The sequence below is a fragment of the Onychostruthus taczanowskii genome, unplaced genomic scaffold (assembly GCF_017590055.1).
Source record: "Onychostruthus taczanowskii isolate IOZ18803 unplaced genomic scaffold, ASM1759005v1 scaffold32, whole genome shotgun sequence".
In the NCBI taxonomy this organism is placed as follows: domain Eukaryota; kingdom Metazoa; phylum Chordata; class Aves; order Passeriformes; family Passeridae; genus Onychostruthus; species Onychostruthus taczanowskii.
The window spans coordinates 4,234,421-4,254,696 of NW_024500572.1; the positions used below are offsets into that span (position 1 = coordinate 4,234,421).

The 20,276-nt window shown below is 53.6% G+C and overlaps 2 protein-coding genes across 7 annotated transcripts; one reads left to right on the plus strand and one right to left on the minus strand.

Moving 5' to 3' along the window:
* Positions 1–3,131: 3,131 nt before the first annotated feature.
* On the minus strand, positions 3,132–6,369 carry MMAB (metabolism of cobalamin associated B). 4 transcript variants are annotated; one of them, XM_041410194.1, is made up of 10 exons: positions 6,281–6,369; positions 6,094–6,152; positions 5,923–6,016; positions 5,763–5,820; positions 5,126–5,198; positions 4,859–4,956; positions 4,534–4,598; positions 4,265–4,368; positions 3,870–3,929; positions 3,132–3,722 (listed from the first exon to the last, which is right to left on the minus strand). In XM_041410194.1, the coding sequence occupies exons 1-9, from the start codon at positions 6,367–6,369 to the stop codon at positions 3,916–3,918; spliced, it is 654 nt and encodes a 217-aa protein (XP_041266128.1). In that variant the 3' UTR covers positions 3,132–3,722; positions 3,870–3,915. The 4 variants fall into 4 exon arrangements, with proteins under 4 accessions (XP_041266128.1, XP_041266125.1, XP_041266126.1 ...); XM_041410191.1 differs by having other exon boundaries at positions 4,265–4,423; XM_041410192.1 differs by lacking the exon at positions 4,534–4,598.
* A 170-nt stretch (positions 6,370–6,539) lies between these two features.
* MVK (mevalonate kinase) lies at positions 6,540–17,453 on the plus strand. Of its 3 annotated transcripts, none has more exons than XM_041410414.1 (10): positions 6,540–6,620; positions 6,733–6,880; positions 7,571–7,718; positions 8,676–8,831; positions 10,640–10,743; positions 11,561–11,606; positions 12,427–12,523; positions 12,918–13,034; positions 15,524–15,677; positions 15,988–17,453. In XM_041410414.1, exons 1-10 carry the CDS (start codon positions 6,582–6,584, stop codon positions 16,137–16,139), a joined length of 1,161 nt encoding a protein of 386 aa, XP_041266348.1. In that variant the 5' UTR covers positions 6,540–6,581; the 3' UTR covers positions 16,140–17,453. The 3 variants fall into 3 exon arrangements, with proteins under 3 accessions (XP_041266348.1, XP_041266349.1, XP_041266347.1); XM_041410415.1 differs by having other exon boundaries at positions 6,549–6,659; positions 12,427–12,517; XM_041410413.1 differs by having other exon boundaries at positions 6,557–6,659.
* The last annotated feature ends 2,823 nt before the right edge of the window (positions 17,454–20,276 follow it).

Sequence of the window (20,276 nt, forward strand, 5' to 3'; positions counted from 1 at the left end):
CTCCTGCTCCTGCAGGCTGTCCCAGCCCCTGGCTCCCACCCAGGCTGGTGTTCCCCCTGTTAGATCCCTCTGTTCTGCACCTGTGCCCCATGCTAGATTCCAGGTTAGGATGGAGAGGAGGCTGTGCCATGCTCTGGTCTCCACATCCCTGATGTCTCTGCAGCTCATTTTTGTGTTTGTTCCCATTTACCAAGAGGTGCAGCAGCTCCTGCAGCAGGTGCTGGACTGGTCACACCATGTGGCACTTGGCACTGTCACCACCTGGGTAAGTGGCACTGAACTGGTGCTCACAAGCTGCTTTTGTGGCTGTTTCTGAGGTCAAGTTCTTCAATCCTGACCCTCTCCAGTTTCCCTGGGGTGGTTTGAGCCCTCCCTGTGTTGCTCTGCCTCTCTGTGCCTGCCCTGCCAAGGCAGGGAGGGGGCACTGGGGTCAGGTGGGCACTGGGGTGGGCACTTTGGGCCAGGCTGCAGCACAGGGGGGGCTGAGGGTCCCTGACAGCCCCTTCCTCCACAGACAGCAAGCTCAACCTGCTCCTGTCAGGCACAGGGCTGATGTTTCCTGCCCTGGGCTGCTCCGGGGTGGGGAGGGTTTTTCCTTGCCCATTTCCAGGCTAAAAGGGGATTTCAGGAGCCTGTGAGCCCACAGGACTTGCCCTGCTGGAGGACCTGTGATCTTCCCTGCTCCTGCAGCTCCAGTGGAGCAGTTGGCTCCCCACTGCCAGGGCTGTGCACCCCAAAATTCACCGGGCTCCAGCACACCCTGTCAAGGTTGAGGCTCTCATCCCTCTCCTCCCTTCTGAGCCCTGGCCCAGGAAATGCTGCCTTGTGTAAATTTACATCTGACTTGGCACAATGGATGTTTGCGTGGTTGCTGGCGGAGCAGCAGCCGTTCTGCTGCTCCCACGTCGTGGTGGTAATCGAGGTGCTTGAGTTATAGCCCAACTTATTCCATTTTACAGCTCCTACAGCGTTAACAGATGTACGGGCGTCTGATCCAATCATGCAGCAAGAGATTTTGGGGCCAGTTCTTCTCATTTTGACAGTGTGGAAGCTGGGAGCAGCCATACATTTTACAAACAAGAATAAACGACCCTTAGCAACATATGGCTGTGCTGGCAGCTCCGGAGCAATCCCAGATCAGGCACCCTGCGAGGCAGGAATGTTGCTGGGCGCTGGAGCTGGGCAGCCTGGACAAAGCATCTGCCTTCCCCCGTGATATTAATGAGGTGCAGGCACTGGAATCCCTATGCTGTATGGCTGGGAGGGCTGGGAAGAGACAAAAGAGCTTGGAAAAACAACTGCCATCCCAGAGCAAGGGAGGTTTATTTGGATTTAGAGGCTGGGTTTTGTTTTGGTCACTCTGCTGCTGCTGCCTGGCTGACCTTGTGGGATCAGGAGCAGGGGCAGCCTGCTTCCAGCTTGGAAATGCAGCTGGGAAGAACCCATGTGAACCCTGCTGGTGTAATTTTTCCCCCTGGGAATGCTGTGGGCTGCAAGGTGGTGATGCCCACCAAACTTCCCTGGGCAGGCTCTTCTAGTCCCTGACCACCCTCTCCATGAGGAAATTCCTTCTGGTGTCCAACCTGACCCTCCCCTGGCTGTCCCCTCCTGTCAGGAGCTGTGCAGAGCCACAAGGTCCCCCCTGAGCCTCCTTTTCTCCAGGCTGAGCCCCCCCAAGAGCCCATGGCTGTCCTGTGACCTTGGGGACAACTCTCAGGGCAGAATGTCTCAGCCCTGCTTAGTGACACACCGAGGGTCACCCCAGCACCTCCCTCTGCCCTCCAGAAACAACTGCTGTGGGTAGAGAGGGAGGGGGCAGCTGGGAGCACCCCAGTAAATTTAATCTCTCCATCATGTTAAGTGTAGTAGCTTGATTTATTTCTCCTTGCAATCCAAACAATGCCAGCTTTGGTCCCAAAACAGTAGTGAGATTTCTTCCCCCTAGCTGGAAAAAAAAAAAAAAAAAACAAAAAAGAAAACACTATAAATCCCTCCCCAAGCTGATTTATGGAGCATTCATGAAGAATTTATATTGCAAAGTATTTTATTAAATTAAACTTGAAAAGCCTCTTGATTCCTGAGGTTCAGTCCCAGAGCCAGAGCTCTCGTAAAACTGGCTGGAGCAGGCAGAGGGAATGGCTGAGGTGACACTGCAGCTGATGGGACCATCCAAATCCAGAGCATTTGTCACCAGGATGTGCTCCAGGATGAGCCTTGGAAAATTACTCCATGAAAAATGTGCATTAACAAGAGCCATGAAATATCTGCCTCAAACCCAGGTGAGTGATGAGATGGGAGATGTGTTAGTGCTGGGCACTCCTCACTCATTCCTGAGCATTCCTCACTGCCCAAAAAGGGACAGAGCCAGAGATTCTTTGGAGAACAAGTTTAAGGTTGGTTCCACTCAAATAATTTAACGGGAAAAGGGGCAGGATGGATTTAAAAGCTGCCTCACTAAAAGCAGGACAAGCTCTGGATGGGCATCACCACCTTGCAGCCCACAGCATTCCCAGGGGGAAAAATTACACCAGCAGGCTTCACATGGGTTCTTCCCAGGTGTATTTCCAAGCTGGAAGCAGCTTGGACTCGAGTGCAAAGCTGGAATTGTGATGTGGGTGTGAGCTCTCTCCAGCCTGCTCTGCTGAGGGCTCCGTGGAGAAACATTCCAGGCTCAGCAGGAACAGCCTGGAGGAACCCTTGGGGTGCTGCCCCCTCACCCAGCTCCAGCAGGGCCCTGATCCTCACCCCAACCCCTTTTCCTGCACCCTCCATGCCCTGGGTGCTCCCAAACCCTGGGCTCTGCTCCCCCAGCTGTTCCTGCAGCCAGAGGGGCAGTTGGTCCCACCATTCCAAGGGACAGCTCCACATGGAGACAACCCCAGCACACAGACCCTGGGATTTGGCCTTTCCTGCTTCACCCCCTCCATCCTGTTCCTGGCAGAGGATGCCCTGGATTGTCAGCACAGAGACATTCCTCACATGATGTACAAGAGGCAGCCAGAGCCAAGGAATTCTTGGTGCATTCCTGTAAATCTGTACAGCTCAGCTCCAGCCAGAACTGACGGATTGGAAGGGACTTGGAGCAGCAAAGCACACAGGGCTCGGTGTTAAAATGTGACAGTTTGTGGTCCTTTGGTACCAGGAAATTCACATTTATTATTTCAGAGCTGCAGACACAATTCCCAAACGCCTCCAGCTGCTGCTCCATACGAGCACTGAGACTTCAGAGGAGGAGCTGATTGTTTTCCCTTCATCATCCCTCAGAGTCCTGTCAGAGCCTTCCCACAGCACCTGCTGCTGCCCAGGGAAATGAAGGCATCTCCAAAACGTTATGGAATTCTCCTGCTTCAACTCCCACCTGGGAGAAGCAGTGACTCCAGAGCCATCCCCACATGGGATGTGTGGGCCAGGCCCAGGGAATAGAACAGGTGTGTTTGGGTCCCTTCCAACTCAGGATATTCTGTGATTCTGTTCCTCTCAGGATTTATCAACAAGGTCCTGGTTATTTCACATGGAAATCCTTGGCAGCTCCAATTTCCAGTCCAGGCTTGTTCTCTCTCCCTTCCTTGATGGACAAAAGCAGTCAACTGGATTTAGTTTTCCATAATCAAGGACAAAACATTCCAGCTCCCAGCTAGGGCTCAGGCTTTATGTAGATTTTCTCTTCCTTCCCTTCCTTCATTGCAGCATAACGTGCCAGGACAAAGAGATAATCACTGAGCCTGGAAGGCAAGGGAGAAGCAGGAAAACAAGTGATCTTATTCCAGAAGAGAAGCTTGTTGAGAAGCAAACCTCCCCCAGTTTTATTCCCAGAACTAAGGGAATGCTTCAGTAGGACAGGGCAATGGTTTGGGATTTTGTTTTTTTACCTGTTTAAATACTTGGCCACGTTTGGATCTGCTTCTCCTGCTTGGACTAAAGGGACCACGCTGGGAAAAGCAAAGGGAAATTCTGGTGTTTAATTTTTCAGTTCTGAGCCCACAAAGGCTGGAGCCTCTTCCCACCCCAAACCTCTCCTGGGGTCCCCATTTTGACCCCTGCAGAAGTGAAGGATCTTTGCTTCCCAAGGGGATCTGGGAGGGATAAATGATGCCAGAAATATTTGTGTTTGTCCTGGAAGCCCCCTGCTCTGCTCCTCCCAGGATACTCATCCATGGGAATTACTGAACAGAGACTATTTACAAGGACCTGGAGTGACAGGAGAGGGAATGGCTTCCCACTGCCAGAGGCAGGGTTAGATGGGATACTGGGAAGGAATTCTTCCCTGTGAGGGTGGTGAGGCCCTGGCCAGAGAAGCTCTGGCTGCTCCATCCCTGGAAGCATCCAAGGCCAGGTTGGATGGGGCTGCAGAATTCCAAAAGGTTTAGGCTGGGGAAGGAAGAACAGAGCCTGGCTTTGTACCTCCTGCACTCCTGGAATTGGACTAAACACACAAAAGCTTGGCTTGAGCCCCAAGCCCAGCCCAGCCCTGGGTTGCTGTCACTGGGGTGTCCCCATCCCCTTTCCTCAGGGTGACCCCAGCACAGCACTCACCACCGCTCAGCCCTGCGGCACACGGCTCGGGAGAAGTGGAGAGCAGCACTGCTCCTGCCCCCCGACTGGAACAGCAAGGAAACAGCACTCAGTGCCTGCAGCAGCAGGCACAGCCCCCCTGCCCTCCCACACACATGGAGCTGATCCCTGTGCCACAGCCAGGACATCCCAGTGCAGCAGGGGGGGCAAAAGGAACTCCCAGCTCCTTGTCTCTGCTTTTCTCTTGGCGTTTGCCCATGGAAACAGCACCTCCCAGGCTGCTTTCCCACGGTGGGCAGTGCAGCAGGGCTACCCCGAGGAGGTGAGGGGCACAGGCAGCACCTACGGGCAGGATGAAGGCTCTGAGGGGAGGCAGCTGCTCTGAGTAGCTGTCAATCCACTGCTCCAGCTCCAGCACGGGCTTCTCGCTGAACGACGTTCGTTCTACAGAGGGGAGAGAAAATTCAGCTGAAAAAAAGTGATTCAGACAACAAGCTGAGCTCTGATTTTGCTTTCTTGGATCAGCAAGTCCTAAGAAACCAAACACTCAGCATCCCACCACCCACAGCAGGCTGTGCCCAAGCCCTGCCACCCCAGGAAAAGCAGGACTTACTCCGGTGAGCCTCCCTGGCTGAGGAGAGTGGTGTGGCAATGTTGGAGCCCACATCCTGCAGCATGCACTGGACCTGGATAAAAACCACAACTGCTGTCACTCCCAGCCATGGCTGTTCACATTCCTGTGCTCAGCAGAGCTGAGCAGCCAAACTCACAGGCTGCCCAGGCAGGACCTGTGTCACTGCTGTGCCCTTGTGGTTGGTTTGTGTCCCAGTTTCAAACAAAACTCCTGTTCATAATGTGGATCTGACTTAGAATAAACCTAGAGATGAATCTGTCTGCCCATAACTAATAATTTGATCTAGCAGCTTCCTTCCTGGTTAAAGAAATTTGCCTCTTAGAGAGCAATAAAGGAAGCCTTAAAGATTTATATATTGAAATACTATTGAATTCCTATTTATATACTGAAATGTATTGAATTCCTGTGCGTCAGTGGGAGCACTGTGGCTAAAATTAAGGAGTTCATGTTTTAATGAACTTATGTTTTGTTATGTTATGTTTTAATAGCATAGGTAAGTTACAGGAGTTAAGCATAACTTAACTCCTATATAACATAAGCACAATAAGCATAGGAGTTATGTTTTAATAGCACAGGTAAGGGACTGCACTGGATGAAGATGATCATTAATACTCACTTTATGAAGCTGATCAACAAACGTGTGACCCTTTTCACTGCTAAACTCACCAGCCAGCCTTGGACAGAGAGAAAAAACCAAAACACAGTTAGCTTGGAATGAAGAAATCACAACAAACATGATTTTCCATGTGACTTGGATCCCCCCAGCCGGTCCTTACCCGATGGCCGAGCTCAGCTCGTCCGTGGCTCCGAGGGCCTCGAAGATGCGGTCGCCCTTGGGCCGCCGCTCCCCGGTGAAGGTGCTGGAGAATCCTTTGGGAAAGGCGGGAGGCGCTCAGGGCTGGCCCGGGGAGCTCCGCCCGCGGCCCCCGGGGGTCCCCGGGCTCTACCTGAGTCTCCCGTCCTCGTGTAGATCCTCGGGGCCCGCTCGGCAGCGGCGCGGTCGGGGCTGTGGAGGCACAAACCGTGAGGGGACACCGGGGGACACTGCGAGGGGGGGACACACCGTGAGGGGCGGAACGACGCCGTGAGGGGCGCAACGACGCCGTGAGGGGGTCTCGGCCCTCCCACGCTCACCTGCCCGCCCCGCTCCGCCACCGCCGCCCCACCATCGCCGGCGGCCCCCGCAGTCCCCGTCCCGCCGCCGCCGCCGCCCGCCGCCACATCCCTCCCGGCCGCCGTCGCCGCCGTCCCGCCCTCAGCCCAGGCTGTCACCCCAGCGCCACGCCACGCCGCAACGCCCCCTTCCCATTGGCCGCCCGCAAGTCCCGCCCTCGCACGGCGCCCGGCTATTGGCTGAGAGCAGGGAGGCGGGGCAGGGCGCGGCCCCGATTGGTGGGTGGGGCTGTCAGTCGGCGCGGGCCGTGAGGCGGCGGCGATGTGGGAGCGGGAGCTGGCGGTGTCGGCGCCGGGCAAGGTGATCCTGCACGGGGAGCACGCCGTGGTGCTGGGCAAGGTGAGGGCGCGGCGGGGCAAGGAGGGCTGCCCAGCTCGGTGAGGCGCCGCTGACCCCCGTTCTCCGCCCGCAGGTGGCCCTGGCCGTGGCGCTGGACCTGCGGACGTTTCTCCGCCTGCGGCCCGGCGCTGAGGGCCGGCTGAGCGTCTTCCTGCCCGGCGTGGGAGTCCGCAGGAGCTGGGACACCCCGGACCTCCGGGCCCTGCGGGGGCGGATCGCAGGCAAGGGCCGGGGGAAGGAGGAGCTGCCCCGGGGCAGTGAGGGGCTCTCGGTACCGCTCGGTGCCTGCCGCACCCCGGTGACCGTGCTGGGACCCCCGTGGGGTGACTCTGTGGGGTTATTTGTCCCCCTTGTTATTTGTCTCTGACCCCGCTCGCTGACCTGTCCCTGCACCTCTCAGTTATTTACATTCCCCTTGTGACCCCGCTGATGCTCAGGTGGCCCTGCGTGGCCCTGTCCCCTCCTGGTTTGGGTTCCAAGGACTTGTTCCGGTGTCCTCCTGTGACACAGGCAGGAGCCAGGCTGGGCCTGATTTCCTGCCTGTCTGTCCCACATCAGCCCCCATGGGAATTTCTGCAGCACCTTGCACTGGCTGGAGCCCCAGGATATCCCAGTTCCAAAAATCCACATTCTTTAATGAAGAGTTTGTGACTTGCCATGTTTTCCGTAGTGATTATGGGTGGATGCAATGGGAGGTGTAGGCAGGGGAAACATTTGGAAGTGTGGAGTGTGGAAACGCTGAGATTTCAGAGTCCCTGGTGGAGATTTTGTTGTTGTTTTATCACAGATCCTCAAGTAGAACCTGAAATTGGCCCCAGCTGTTGCTCCCTGCTGTAACAGAAGGTTTTGTTGTAAATAGTAACAATTCTGTTTTTTTAAGTCTTTAAACTCTCCCCTGCTTGCTTCCATAGCTGATGGTGATGAGCCCAAGTCCCCCAGCCTAGAACAGCTGGATGCACTGAGGGAGTTTGCTGGAATTGCTGCTGGGGCCTCAGCTCCAGAAAGTCTTGCTACTCTTGCCTTCCTGTATATGTGCCTGGCTATTTCTGCTAAGTATGGGTAAGGCTCTGCTCCTGCCCCAAAATTTGGGTGGTGCGTAGGTGCTTCAGGCAGGTGAGCTGGGAGTCTCTGCTCTCAGTTCTGAGGGCTGAAACCAGAGCAGTTCATGCCACAGTCACAACACACACACCCCTCCCTCCAGCAGGCAGCTCCTGGTTTAGACTGGAAAAACAGAAATAAACTGTGAATTTGTTGTCTGAACTAAGTCTGATTTTTTTATGGGCTGTATCTCCCTAAAACTCTGGCAAATGGGGCTGTTGCCAGCCTTGCCCAGCACCATCAGTGATCTCTGTGTGACTGGATGGGTGCTCAGGGCAGTGTCAGAAACCAAAGCAGAGCCTAACTTCCATCTTCTCATCCAAGAAATCCAAGGATGAAGAGCTGGGATGTGCAGCTGGGTTGTGGTTTCCCTTCAGTCTCAGGGTGGCACTGGGACTGTCACTCAGCAGCCCTGGAAAGCTCCTGGGCTTGATTTTGGGGTCAGTAACACAACCCAGGTGTTCAGTGGAGCAAAGGGACATGGATATGTCCACGTTCCATCTTCCCCACCAGCCTCTTGCTCCAGTGGGATGTGGCTGTGCAATTACAGATTTGGGATGTTTGCACTTTATTCAGAAATATGTTTACAATCCTGTTTACAGCAACCTCTGAAGGGGCTCTTTATGGTGCTGCTCAGGTATTTAGTTACCAGAAACCCCTTCTAGCAGCCTGACAGGCTGTGCCAATCATGGGTCCAGCTCAGGAGGGATTTATTCCAGCACAAGGGCTTGGCCAGGCTGCTCCATTCAGGAATGAGCCCTCCTGAAGCCCCAGTGTGTCAGATGCACGTGCTGATGTTGCCAATTCTCAACCAGCTTTCCCTGTGATCAGTCCTAACCAGCCTCTTTGCCTTTTTCATGTTGTCTGGAGGTGGAATTCAGAGTGCTTGTGCCAGTCCCTGTGTGTCTGTTTTTCCAGGGATGTTCCCAGCGTGGAGATCGTGGTGTGGTCGGAGCTGCCCACGGGAGCAGGGCTGGGATCCAGTGCTGCCTATGCTGTGTGCCTGGCTGCAGCCCTGCTCATGGTGTGTGGAGCCATCTCCTGCCCACTGCAGGAGGGAGAATCCACAGCCAGGTGAGGAATTCCAGCCTGGGATGCACAGCTCTGCTCCCTGTGCTCCTCTTTCCCTTTTGCCTGCATGAGTTCTGGCACTGCCACCTCTGCTGGTCTCTCTTGGCTGTCACCACCAGTGACACCCTGAGCCCATCTCCTGTCCATGCCCAGTGTTCCCTGCCCTGTCCCAGACTTTGTAAAACTCCCCCTGTTTCCCTTGTGTAGGGTCAGAAAAACATACCTAAAAAGGGGGGGAAAAGCTTTATTTTTCCAATCTAATAAAACACACTGACATTTTTCAACCTCAGTTTCCTCTGGCTCTGAGCATCTTCCAGGTTTTGCTTTGAGTCCTCGAGGATCCTTTCTGGTTTTTTTTTTTTTTGCATTTCTCATGAATTCTTTTCTGCATGTGCTGCATTTCCTCCTGATCTCCTGCCTGTCTTTCCCTTTTATCAGTACCTGATGAAAGAGAGTTTCTTTCCTTCTGCCCTTGGAGCTCCCCTTTGGAAGCCTGGAGTGCTGTGCCCCTGTGAGGGGAAGCTCTGTTTGAAGCTGTTCAAAATGAAAGCTGGAGGGGCAGAACCTCTGTTGTGTGGGATTTTGTGTGGGGCTGAGTGTGAGACAGCAAGGAGGGTGGTTCTGTGTTCTGCTTCTGAACCAGAATCTGCAGCCTGACACAGAAGCAGGTTCTTGTTGGGAGCACTTTGTCCCCTGTGCTTGGGCAAATCTCCCAAATTGGGAAATAAAAGGGCAGCTCCAAGTGGTGCAGTCAGGATGTCTTCATTCCCTGCTCACCCTCCGTGCCTTCAGCATGGATCCTGCACAATTCCTGCCTTCCAGCTGGTGTGCAGAGAGCTGAGGGTGTCAGACTTCAGAAGGATTTTGCTTCCCATGGCAAGAAAAGAACAGCAGGATAGAAAGGCTCCTGTGTCGGGAGGAATTGCAGCCTCTCAAAGAGGATTAAAAACAAGTGGTTTACTCCTGTTCCTGAGGCTGCTGGTGTGAGCTGTTTGCTGAGTGCTCCCAGATTAAATCCTGGAGGTGGAATGCAAGGTGTGTGGACATGGATAAGGACATTCAGCCAAGGCCCAGGGAAGCAGGAGTGAAGTTTCTGAATAGCACGTGGCTCTTGGAATTTCTGCCTTGCCTTGCAAGATGCTGCAAGGCTTTCCCAAAATGTGGATTTGTGCCTCTGCCCGAGCATGGAATACCTGTTGAATGGACTTGTGGTGTGCAGGAAGGGTCAGAGGTGTGGTTTTTTGCTCAGACTGAGAGCAGGATTAGATGGGACACTGGGAATTCCTCCCTGAGCATGGTGAGGCTCTGGCAGAGGCTGCCCAGAGAAGCTGTGGCTGCCCCTGGATCCCTGGAATTGTCCAAGGCCAGGTTGGATGGGGCTTGGAGCAACCTGGGAGAGTGGGAGGTGTCCCTGCACAACCAGGGCTTCACTGGCTTCACTGCCCTCACAAGGAAGAACTTTTTCCTAGTATCCAATCTAAACTTGTTGATATCTGTCAATTTAAAGCCATTCCCCCTTGTACTGTCATTCCAGGCCGTTGTAAATAGCCTCTCTTTCTTGTAGCCCCTTTAGGCACTGGAATTACGGAGCCCCAAAGCTTCTCCTCTCCAGGCTGAGCAATCCCAGCTCCCTCAGCCTTTCCAGTGTGTGTGGTAACACCACGTTGGCTGAGGCAGGGATGAGTCTGGACTTGAATTCCCTTAAATCTGATCTACACCAGGCCAGGGCTGGGATCTTCCCCCTGAGCCTGACCCCTCCCTATCCACTGGTTTGGAGTGGTTTGTGTTGGAGTTACTTCCTTGCTTTCTAGGTGGACAGAAGAGGAGCTGACCCTGATTAACAGCTGGGCCTTCCGAGGGGAGCAGGTGATCCACGGCAATCCGTCGGGTGTGGACAATGCTGTTGGCACCTGGGGTAGGTGTGTTTGCTGCTTCTCAGGCAGAAACTCCCAAATTCAGCTCCCTGTTCTGGCCTGAGCACAGGGAATCCTTCCCCTGTCTCAGTTTGCCCCATCTGTGAGCTGGGCCTGGGGCCAGCTGGAATGTTGGGAACAGGCTGCAGGAGCAGCAGAGCTCTGTCCCCCCCAGGCAGGTGCCACGGGACAGAGACCTTGCTGCAAATAACTGATATTTAAACATTCTGCAGGAACAAAGAAACCTAATCCTGTCCCAGGGATAATGCAGGGAAAATGCAGTTGGACAGCTGTCATTTAGTTTCAATTAGCAGAGACTTCCCAGTGTTTTGAAAGTGTCCTTGGAGACTGTTAATAATCTTTCTAATGAGACCTAATCACAGTGCCTCTGTGAGGGTAGGAGCCAAGTGAGACATTCCTTCTGGACAATGAAATTCCATGCTGCTGACACCAGTGCACACGTTCAGTCCACGGAATCCCATGTGCTTGGCTCTGCCACAGGGAATCACTGCTGCATTCTGTTTTCTCACGAAAGGTTTCATGCTGGCCAAACTCATTGCCTTTTCAAAAATTATTTGATGTGATCCTGGAGGAGAGGAGAGCAAAGGGAAAGGCCTTGGGTTGAGCACGTGCAGCCAGACCCTCTCATTAAGGCAGCAGGGTGAGGCAGGGCCGTGCTGCTGGAGAACATGGTTCATTTAGCTGGTTTTTCTTGCAATTACTGTCACAGGCTCTGGGTGAGGTTCTGAAGATGAAAGACCTTCTGTGTTATCTCCCAGCTCGCTCTCTACAGAGACAATAACATGTATTTTACTTTAGGTGGAGCCCTGAGATACCAAGCAGGAAAAATCACACCGTTAAAGAGGTAATATTGGAGTTTAAAAATAACCCTCACACACGGTGGGTGGAACATGGCAGAGAGGCTCTGGGTGGGTGTTGGAGGGTATGAGGATGATGGGAGATGGCTGGAGTGTGGGAAGGGCTCTGCAGCCCCATTTTGGGTGTGGGCAGCCTCAGTTGTTGGGGTGAATGGGGGCAATAAAACGTTTGGTCATTATCTGACATTAGATGAACACAGCACAAAGGATCAATATTAATTTCATGGCATTATGGGCAGCAGGAATGGATCTGCTCCTGGCAGCAAATGACATTGTGGAGAGGGGGAACTTTGTGCTTACCTGGTGGTGGGAAAACCCATTGGCAGAGAGAAATCTGGGTCCTGTGTGTTCCCTCTGCCTCCTGCCACAGAAGTATAATCTGACTCCATTAAAATCTTTCACAGTGCATGAAATTGCTCTATTAGCAGTTAATGGCCACTGCTGGCTACTCTTGTAGAGAGTATTTCAAAGGAAAAAAATTTGCTTGAAAAACATGGATTTTAGTAAATACATTACAGTACTATTTGTAGCTCTAGTACAGTTGTTCCTTGTATCCAGGAGGAAAAAGCCTGAACCCAGCCAGCACTGAAACACCTGCTGAAGCTTTGTAGAATGAATGGGACTCCTTATCTTGGGTTCCTGCTCAAAGAAGCTTTCTGAGGCAGAATAAGCTGTTGCCTTGGGGAGTGTGAAGGAAAGAGGCCAGGAGATGTTCCCTGCCCATGGCAGGGGGTTGGAATGAGATGAGCTTTAAGGTCCTTTCCAATCCAAAGCACTCTGGGATTCTCTGTCTGCTGTTGCTTTCAGGGTGCCCACACTGAGGATCTTGCTGACCAACACCAAAGTCCCTCGGAGCACCAAGATCCTGGTGGCTGGTGTAAAGGAGAAGATCCTGAAGGTGCAGGTGGTTGTGGGATGGAGATGTGGGGGATAACCTTTGAGAGAGAGCCCTCATGTGGGACTGCAGGTCCCACAGGATCTTTTGGGACATCTCTCCTGTTGCCACTGTATTCCTGTCTCCCAGCTGCTTGGGAATGGAGTTTCAGCTCATCTCCTCCCTTCCTCTAATTTAACAGGAGTTAAAATCATCAGTTTGCAACCATGAAAAGAGCAGTTCCTTCCTCTGGCCTGTTTCCTTCTCCTCCTCCCTTTTCTACAGCCAGGAGCAGATTACCATCGCCCTGCTCTGGGAATGAGTGAGGAATTGCCTAGCTCAAAGAGACTGGGACCAGTTTTCTCCCAGTAGTATTGGAAGAGCAGCAAGCAGGCAGCTGACATCCCTCCTTCCCCCTTTCCAGTTCCCTGCCATAATGAACCCAGTGCTGGACTCCATCGATGCCATTTCTCAGGAGTGCCAAAGTGTTCTGGAAGCGATGCCTGCAAATCCATCACCAGAGCATTACCCTGTGCTGGAGGTAAGGGGCTTGCTCGCCAGTATTTTTAGCCACTGTTACTGTTGAACATCAAAATGTCATTTAAAGAACATTAGGTCTGAAAAAAAAAAAAAAAGTGATGGCAGGAAATGTTCAGTTCTAAGCGAAACCATGGTCTGGGTGTGCTGCTGTGTGCAGGGAGGGAGGGGGCAGGCCTGGGACTCTGGGGACCTGTGGCTCTGGAGGGTTTGTTTCTCCTGCATTGAGTGCCACGGCTCTGGCAGTCACTCCCTGTGAAGCAGCTGCTCTGTCACTGCCAGGGCTGGGCTGAGGAGAGCCCAGAGCCACTGGTTTGTGATGGACTGACTGGTTCCCAGCCAGCTCCTGGTGCTCCAGGCTCATCCTGGCTCTGGAGAGCCACAGACAGAGCTATGCCCAGAGCTGACCTGACATTGATGCACGAGGTGCACACAAAGATCTGTTTGTCTTGGCTTTGCTCAAAGAGCAGAGGCTGGGGAGGGGGGAGGATCAGGCTTCCGAGTGGAAGAAGTGCTGAGAGTGCTGTAATGCTGCTCCACAGCACCGTGGGGGAGGGATGTGTGGCCGTGTCCCAGCTGAGGCAAACCTGGCCTGGCCCTGGGAGCCAAGCTGGACACTCAGGAACCATTTGGTACCGGTCCTTGTTGGCATCTGGATGCTTCCCCTTGGCTCTCAGGAGGACCTCTGCTTGTCCTTGCTCTTGCTCTGCTTTGTTCCCATGGGATTCGTAGCAGAGTCCTGCTCCCTTGGCCCCAGGGGGATGGTGGGATTCTGGACCCCTCACAGTGGGCTGAGCTGCCATTAGCTGAGGGAGATCTATTCACAGCACAGCTTCACACAACTCATCTTAATTCCACATCCTCAGGCTGTCAGAAGTGTCAGGGGACAGGGAAGAGAGGGGATAATTTGAGTTGTGCTTTGAGCTCCTCACATGGAAAATGCCAAAGCATCCTTGTGTCCCACACCCGGGAAGCAGCACTGCAGTGAGCAGGTTCCTGTCTTGAATCTTGTTGTTTTGTCTTGTGCTTGAAGAGCCCACAGAGGCCCAGCTGATTAGATGCAGCACACAGATATATAAATACAGCTTTTGGGCTGTTTCTGAAATGTGCAGCTCTGGCCAGCGCTGTATTTGAACCATGGAACTAGTCTAGTGTGTCATAAGCTGTCATCGGATTCCTGGCAGATTTTGGATCAGGAGATGACAGGTGTCTTGGATCATCACAGCAGTGCTGTGCCCTCACTCAGGCATATAAAGAGGCCTCTGGATGGACGTGTGTCCTGCCCAGCCTGGAGTGGGTGGTGGCTGAGCTCTGCCTGCCATCCACTCCTTGCTCTTCCCACAGTTCCTTAAACACCGGGCAGAAATGCTCTGGAGGGGGGAGAGGGATTCTTTCTGCAGTGTCCCCTCCTGTGTGGGGTTGGCAGGATTCCTGGGTGGAGCTGAGGGAGGGGGATGTGGCTGACACCTGCCCTGTGCTCCCTGTGCACAGAGCCTCTCCTGGCTCACCGGGAGCTGCAGGCAGGGAACAGCTCAGTGCTGCTTACTTAGCGGGGGAAGCACAGGGCTGGGAGGGCCCTGTGGTGCTCAGGGAGCTGGTGTCTGCTCCTGGCCCTGCTCCAGACTTGCTCCAAGCACAAGCCAAGCCCTTCCCTCTGCTGCTGAATTCCTCACCTGTCCTGCTGGGCGGGGAGAAGCTGTAACTTCCACCTCTGTGTGGTGCTGTCCATCCTTTGGCCATTTGGACCTTGCTGCTGGGGCAGCTTTCTCCAGGAGTAGCAGGTCTGGCTGGCTGGGAAGTGTGGCAGGGATGCTCCCACAGCTCTGCCAGGAGGATGGGCTCACTCAGAGAAGGGTCCAAAGGGAAGGACCCTCTCGACCCCACTTGAGCTGGGTGCCAGATTCCCAGCGTGGTGCTGCCGAGAGGTTCCTTGGCTCCCAGCCCTGGCCCTGCCCAGGAGGAGGCAGAAGTGCAGCACAGAGCAAACAAAGGGACGTCCCTCTGTGTCACCTCTGCAGCGACGCCTCGGCCGTGTCAGAAGTCCCTGGATTTGGCTTTGCTGGATGGATTGCAGAGCAGGGCAGGGTGACAGCCAGGAATGAGAGCTGCTGGCTCGGTGCCCTTCCCACGGCCGGCGAGGGGCCTTGCACAGCCCCTGCTCAGCACTCGAGTGACAGGGCAGAGGAGAAGCAGTCAGGGGGCATTGGAGAGCTCTGGAAAAAATTCCTGCTGGCAGCTTGCAGGGATCAGGGTTTTCCTGGAAGGTGCAGGAGCTGTTGTACCCCATCACTGTGCAAGTTGTGATGGGGGACAGGGGCACATGAGCAGCTCAGAGCCCAGACTCTGGCCTGACCTTGCTCCTGGTGCTGGTGGCCAGATTTATGCAGAAATGAGGTGGTTGTGGAGGGGTGGCTGGGAAGGCAGGGCTGCTGCTGCTGTAAAGAACCTCTGTCTCCTTGTGTGCTCAGCTCCTCTCTTTGTGGTTTCTTTTAGGAATTCTTTGACATTAACCAGCACCACTTAAATGTGCTCGGAGTGGGCCACCCCTCCCTGGACAGGCTGTGCCAGGTGACAGCATCCCACAGCCTGCACAGCAAACTGACTGGGGCTGGTGGGGGTGGCTGTGGCATCACCCTGCTGCCACCAGGTGAGTGCAGCCCCTTGGGCATCTTCCTCTTCCTCACAGCTCTGGTGGGGGGGGCAGGTCTGGGAGCAGAGGGATCACTGCCAGCCCTGGCCTGGCTCTGGAGGGATGGGTGGGATGTGTCCCAGCACTGCCTGGCACTGTGGGTTGCAGTGTGTGATCCAGGGCCGATTCAGAGTGTTCATTTATGTGTGTCAGCCCCTGAGGGCACTGGCCCTGTGCCAGGGGCTGTGTTTGGAGGAACCATGGCCCTTTTCCTCTCCCTGCAGTGGCCGAGCTGACTCGCTGGCTGCTCTTGCCTTGCTCTTGGCAGACACCTCCCCGCTGGCCGTGGAAGCAGCCAAGCAAGACTTGTGTGCCTGTGGATTTGAATGCTGGGAGACCAAGATTGGGGCCCCCGGGGTGAGCCTGCACTCCTGCTCCTCTCTGAGTGCCCAAGTGCTGCACGCGCTCGCCCAGAGCTGAGCTGCTGCCTCTGGCAGGCCTGAGCTCTTGGCACCACGTCCTCGGAGCTTTGTGTGCCCAGATGCCTGGAAACTTCTTTCCCCTCTCCTGTGTGGCTGAGGGCCTCCAGACCCACGTGGGTATGGAGCCAGTTTGGGACCTGGTGTCACTGGGATTTGAGGCTGCAATGGGAACCTGGGAGCACCCACCCAGTGGTGTTTGACCAAGGCTCTCAAAAATCCTGGTTTGAATTTCCTTCCTCAACTGCTGTGCTGATCCCAAGGGGCAGGAGAAGAGGGGCTTGGCTGGATTCCAGGGTGGATAATGACACTTTGCTGCTTCAGATGCTTGTGGTGTCTCTTCCCTCATCCCTGCTGTCCTGTGGGAGCTGGCAAGGTGGATATGCATGGTGCTTTGACGTTTTTGGGTGAAAGAGCATCTTTGGCAGCTCAGAGCTTGATGCTCAGGTCTCTCTTTCTTCTGAACTGCATTCCTAGTGAAGATGAAACCTTTAATACAGCTCTTCTCTGCTATTAATTAAGTGTTGGTAATTAAAATGCAAGATAAAGCACAATTCTAGTGAAATTACTGATTTTCACTCTTTTCCATAATCTGTGCCTGGGCTGATAAGCAGAGTCCTGTAGTCAGGCTCTGTTTTTTATTCACATGTTCAAGGTCTGACTCAAACAGCACCTGCAAGGAGGGCAGCTCCAGGCCAAGGGCAGGCTTAAAATTCCTCCTTGTAAAAGCTGTTCTCTCACACTTCAGTCTTGGACCAGCATGTCCCTGACCCTGCCTGGTGTTGGGTTTACTGTGGTGTAATTAAGTAGGGGAAAGAAACCCAAACCATGTCCTCAAAAGCTCACCATAAGCTGCTGTTGACAAACTCCAAAACCTAAATGCATTTAGACTTATTACACAAATGTAAATGCATTTTTTACTCCTGAAATTTTAATGAGCTGTGCCACAGAACAAAGGGGAAGTGGCTGAGGCCAGAATCTCTGGGAGTCATGAGCTGACTCTGAGGGACTGTGGTCTCTGCTGTACCTGCCAAGGGGGTTTTATCATCACTCTGTTTGTCTGGGGTGGGTTTTTTAAGTGGGTTTTTAAGTGTAGCTGTGTTCAAGAATTGCTTCACTCAAAGCTGAGTAATGAATTGGCAGAGGTGGGGAATTTGTCTTCCTCTTCCAGCCCAGGGATAAAAAAAATCAAGTGTGAGAAGCTGAGATGTTCTAGCTCTAAACTCCCAGCATCATGGTGACCAGCTTTAGTTCCCTGCTCCCATGTAAAACTGTCTCTGGTTTTAATAAATCCATGGGTTTTTTTATGTGCAAAGTGTTCTTTGATAATTATGCTGGATACAAAAGGAAAAAAGCACCTTACACTGCTTCAGGAAAGCAGGTCTCAGATGCTGCCTTTCTACATGTCTAATTACAATTCCAATTTGCATCTGAGAGCTGCTTTACACTAATCACAAGTCAGAAAGGCTGATAAATAATTTACCATTTTCTAATACAGTGTAATCAATGTGAGGATCTGGGAGCGTGTTGACTTTAACCACTTACATGTGTCGACTTTGTGATGTTGGCACAAAGAGATGCCAGATCCAGCACGGGGAGCTTCCCTTCAAAACAACATGTCTGGGGCTGAGCCTTGTTGGCTCTGAGAGCTGGGGACTAGAACTGAGGGGAAATTCACAGAATCCCAGGATCATTCAGCTTGGGAAAGCTTTCCAAGTCCAACCTGTGACCGATCCCCACTTTCCCACCCAGCCCAGAGCACGGAGTGTCACATCCAGGTGTTCCTTGGATACCTCCAGGGATGGGGACACCTCCAGGGATGAGGACTCCAAACCTCCCCAAAAGGGACCGCTCTTTCCATGAGGAAATTCCTCCTGATGTCCAACCTGAGTGCTCATCCCGCTCTGCTCTGTGGCAGTGGAAGTGGTGACATTCCAGGACATTCCAGGACAGGGAGAGTGGTGGCGGTGTCGTGGCAGGAGGGTGACCCATACTGGGGTCTGTGGGAAGGGTCCAGGGTGACACAGGCACTGCTGGGATCTGCCTTCCCTGTGCCACAGGGACCAGATCTGCCGAAGTCAGCAGCTGGAGCCAGTCCCAGTCTGGAGCGAGCACAGATTTCACATCCATCTGTGAGCACGGGAGTGCCCATTCCCTCCTTTCCAAACTCCTCCTTCACCAGCTCCATCAAACAAACGCTCTGCAGGAGCATTGCTACACCCAGCGGGATAACCCGAGGGGTGGCTGGCATCTTCCTGACCCCACTTCCACACGGGAATCACCCCTGCACTCACACCGAGTTCCAACCTCCTGCTGTGACTCCTGAGCCCTGGGACACATGAAACCATCCTTGCCTCCTCAGCCCAGGGCAGGAGCAGCTGCTGCCGTGGGACTGGTGCCCCATGGGGACACGGAGTGGGGCAGAAGGAGGCACAGCTCTGTCCCTGGTGTGTTTTGCTGCCTTGGAAGCAAAGCTGAAGCCTGTGGAGCGTGTTCTCCCCACGGATCAGCCCCTCCTTTCCCAGGCACCCCGCGGGACGGATGTGCAGCAGGGCAGCGATTGCTGCTGAAGGATTAGCCTGGTAATTTGGCTAATTTTTCTTGAGCTTCATTTTTCACATTACGAGCTCTGCAGCAAGACTAACGAGCCTGGCTTTACCTCTAATAGCCAGCACAGGGATGGGGAGGGGAGGCTGTGCTCCAGCCTAAAGGAGGGATTGAGGAATTTCAGAGCGTGGGGGGTCCGGTGAGAGCTGGGGGTCACCGATGTTTAGTGACAACAAAAAGGAAAACACTTTGAATAAAAATACCTTTTAAAATCCTCCTTGTCCTTCACAGCCGGTGCCCGGGGCAGCATTGCTGCCGGGGTGTCTCCCCCCATCCCTGGGGAATGTCCCGGTGCCCTGAAGGGCTCCTGCGCCCCCTGCACGTCCTCCCCTGAGCCGGACCCCGGCGCTCCCCGGCCGGCCTGGCAGGCACAGATGGTATTATTGTTTGTTTGCACTCGGTGTCAGCAGTGCCTTCTTTCTGCTCCGCTGAGTAGATGCTGAGGAGGCAGTGACATTATTGGAGATCACGGAGAGAGCAGGAACAGGGTCAGGGAGAGAGAGAGGAAATGTCAGCGCGCAGTCCCGCGGGGCTGGGGGGCTGCTCGCACCCCCGGGGCTCCCGCTGCTCCAGGGGTCCCTCCTGGGGACAGGAGGTGACACTGGGACCCCCTGCACGGCCTGCAGGGCCAGTGCCGTGTCCTCAGACACACTTGGAGGGTTTGGGAGGTGTGGGGATCCCCCAGGGTGAGTAGGGACCCCCCCAGAGCCATTTCAAGGGCGATTTGTGCATCCGGCACCTCCCTTGTCCTCTCTGCTTCCCATCCCCAGGGATTTTGGGGCTCCCGCATTCCCAGGGCTCGTGGGGAGCCCGTCCTCCCTGTCCCCCCCGATCCCTCTCCCCTCCCAGCACGCTGAAGGTTTTGAAAGTTAAGTATTACCGTCTGCTTTGTTGTTGCCTAACTACGACAGACAAATTGAGAACTAGTTGTCAAAATGTCAGTGCACAACAAATCAACATTCAAAATGAGTCTCAGCGCTATGTGGTGTATAATTAAAAAAAAATCCTTTTTAGAAATTTCAGCAAGCGTTGGCTCTGCTTTATATTTGTCTGTGTGATTAATAAAGGCAGCTAATTTTCAGACTTTAAAAACAGCTAGAAAATAGCTCCTAATTACATATTAGGTTCCAAGCGGCCCCCGCTGAGCGAGGCTGGTATTGGTGGGCCAGAGAATTTGGCAGGGGCTTAATTACATTCTGAGCATCATCTAATTTTAGTTAAATGTAATGTAATCAGCAGCAGATGTCTGAAATAAAATATGAATTATGAATATGATGAAATTTCATTCTTGAATAAAAAAGTAATTTGCTATTTAGTTCATTAAAGTCGCAGAGGTTTATTAGGGAGCAGGTACACGGTGTGGCTGGGTTCTATTAAAATGATATTTCAGAGGGAAAGGAAATTGCATTAAAGGTGCTAAAATATTCTGCCAGGATGCTGTGCCGGGTGGGAATGAACGTTTACAAAAATAACGGAGCCCTGGGCCGGTGCCAGCCCCCGGCTCCGGAGCTTCCGTTTACGCAAGGTGACG

What these genes read in the sequence shown, in the direction of transcription:
- MMAB (XM_041410191.1), bottom strand. Translation starts at nt 6,369, where the DNA reads ATGTGGCGGCGGGCGGCGGCGGCGGCGGGACGGGGACTGCGGGGGCCG. An exon ending in AGCCAGGGAGGCTCACCGGA is followed by an intron (nt 4,957 to 5,125) that starts GTAAGTCCTGCT and finishes TCCCCTCTGTAG; the next exon opens with AACGAACGTCGTTCAGCGAG. An exon ending in GGGCCTCACCACCCTCACAG is followed by an intron (nt 3,930 to 4,264) that starts GGAAGAATTCCT and finishes TGCTTTTCCCAG; the next exon opens with CGTGGTCCCTTTAGTCCAAG.
- MVK (XM_041410413.1), top strand. Translation starts at nt 6,582, where the DNA reads ATGTGGGAGCGGGAGCTGGCGGTGTCGGCGCCGGGCAAGGTGATCCTG. An exon ending in ACGCCGTGGTGCTGGGCAAG is followed by an intron (nt 6,660 to 6,732) that starts GTGAGGGCGCGG and finishes CTCCGCCCGCAG; the next exon opens with GTGGCCCTGGCCGTGGCGCT. An exon ending in AAAATCACACCGTTAAAGAG is followed by an intron (nt 11,607 to 12,426) that starts GTAATATTGGAG and finishes TGTTGCTTTCAG; the next exon opens with GGTGCCCACACTGAGGATCT.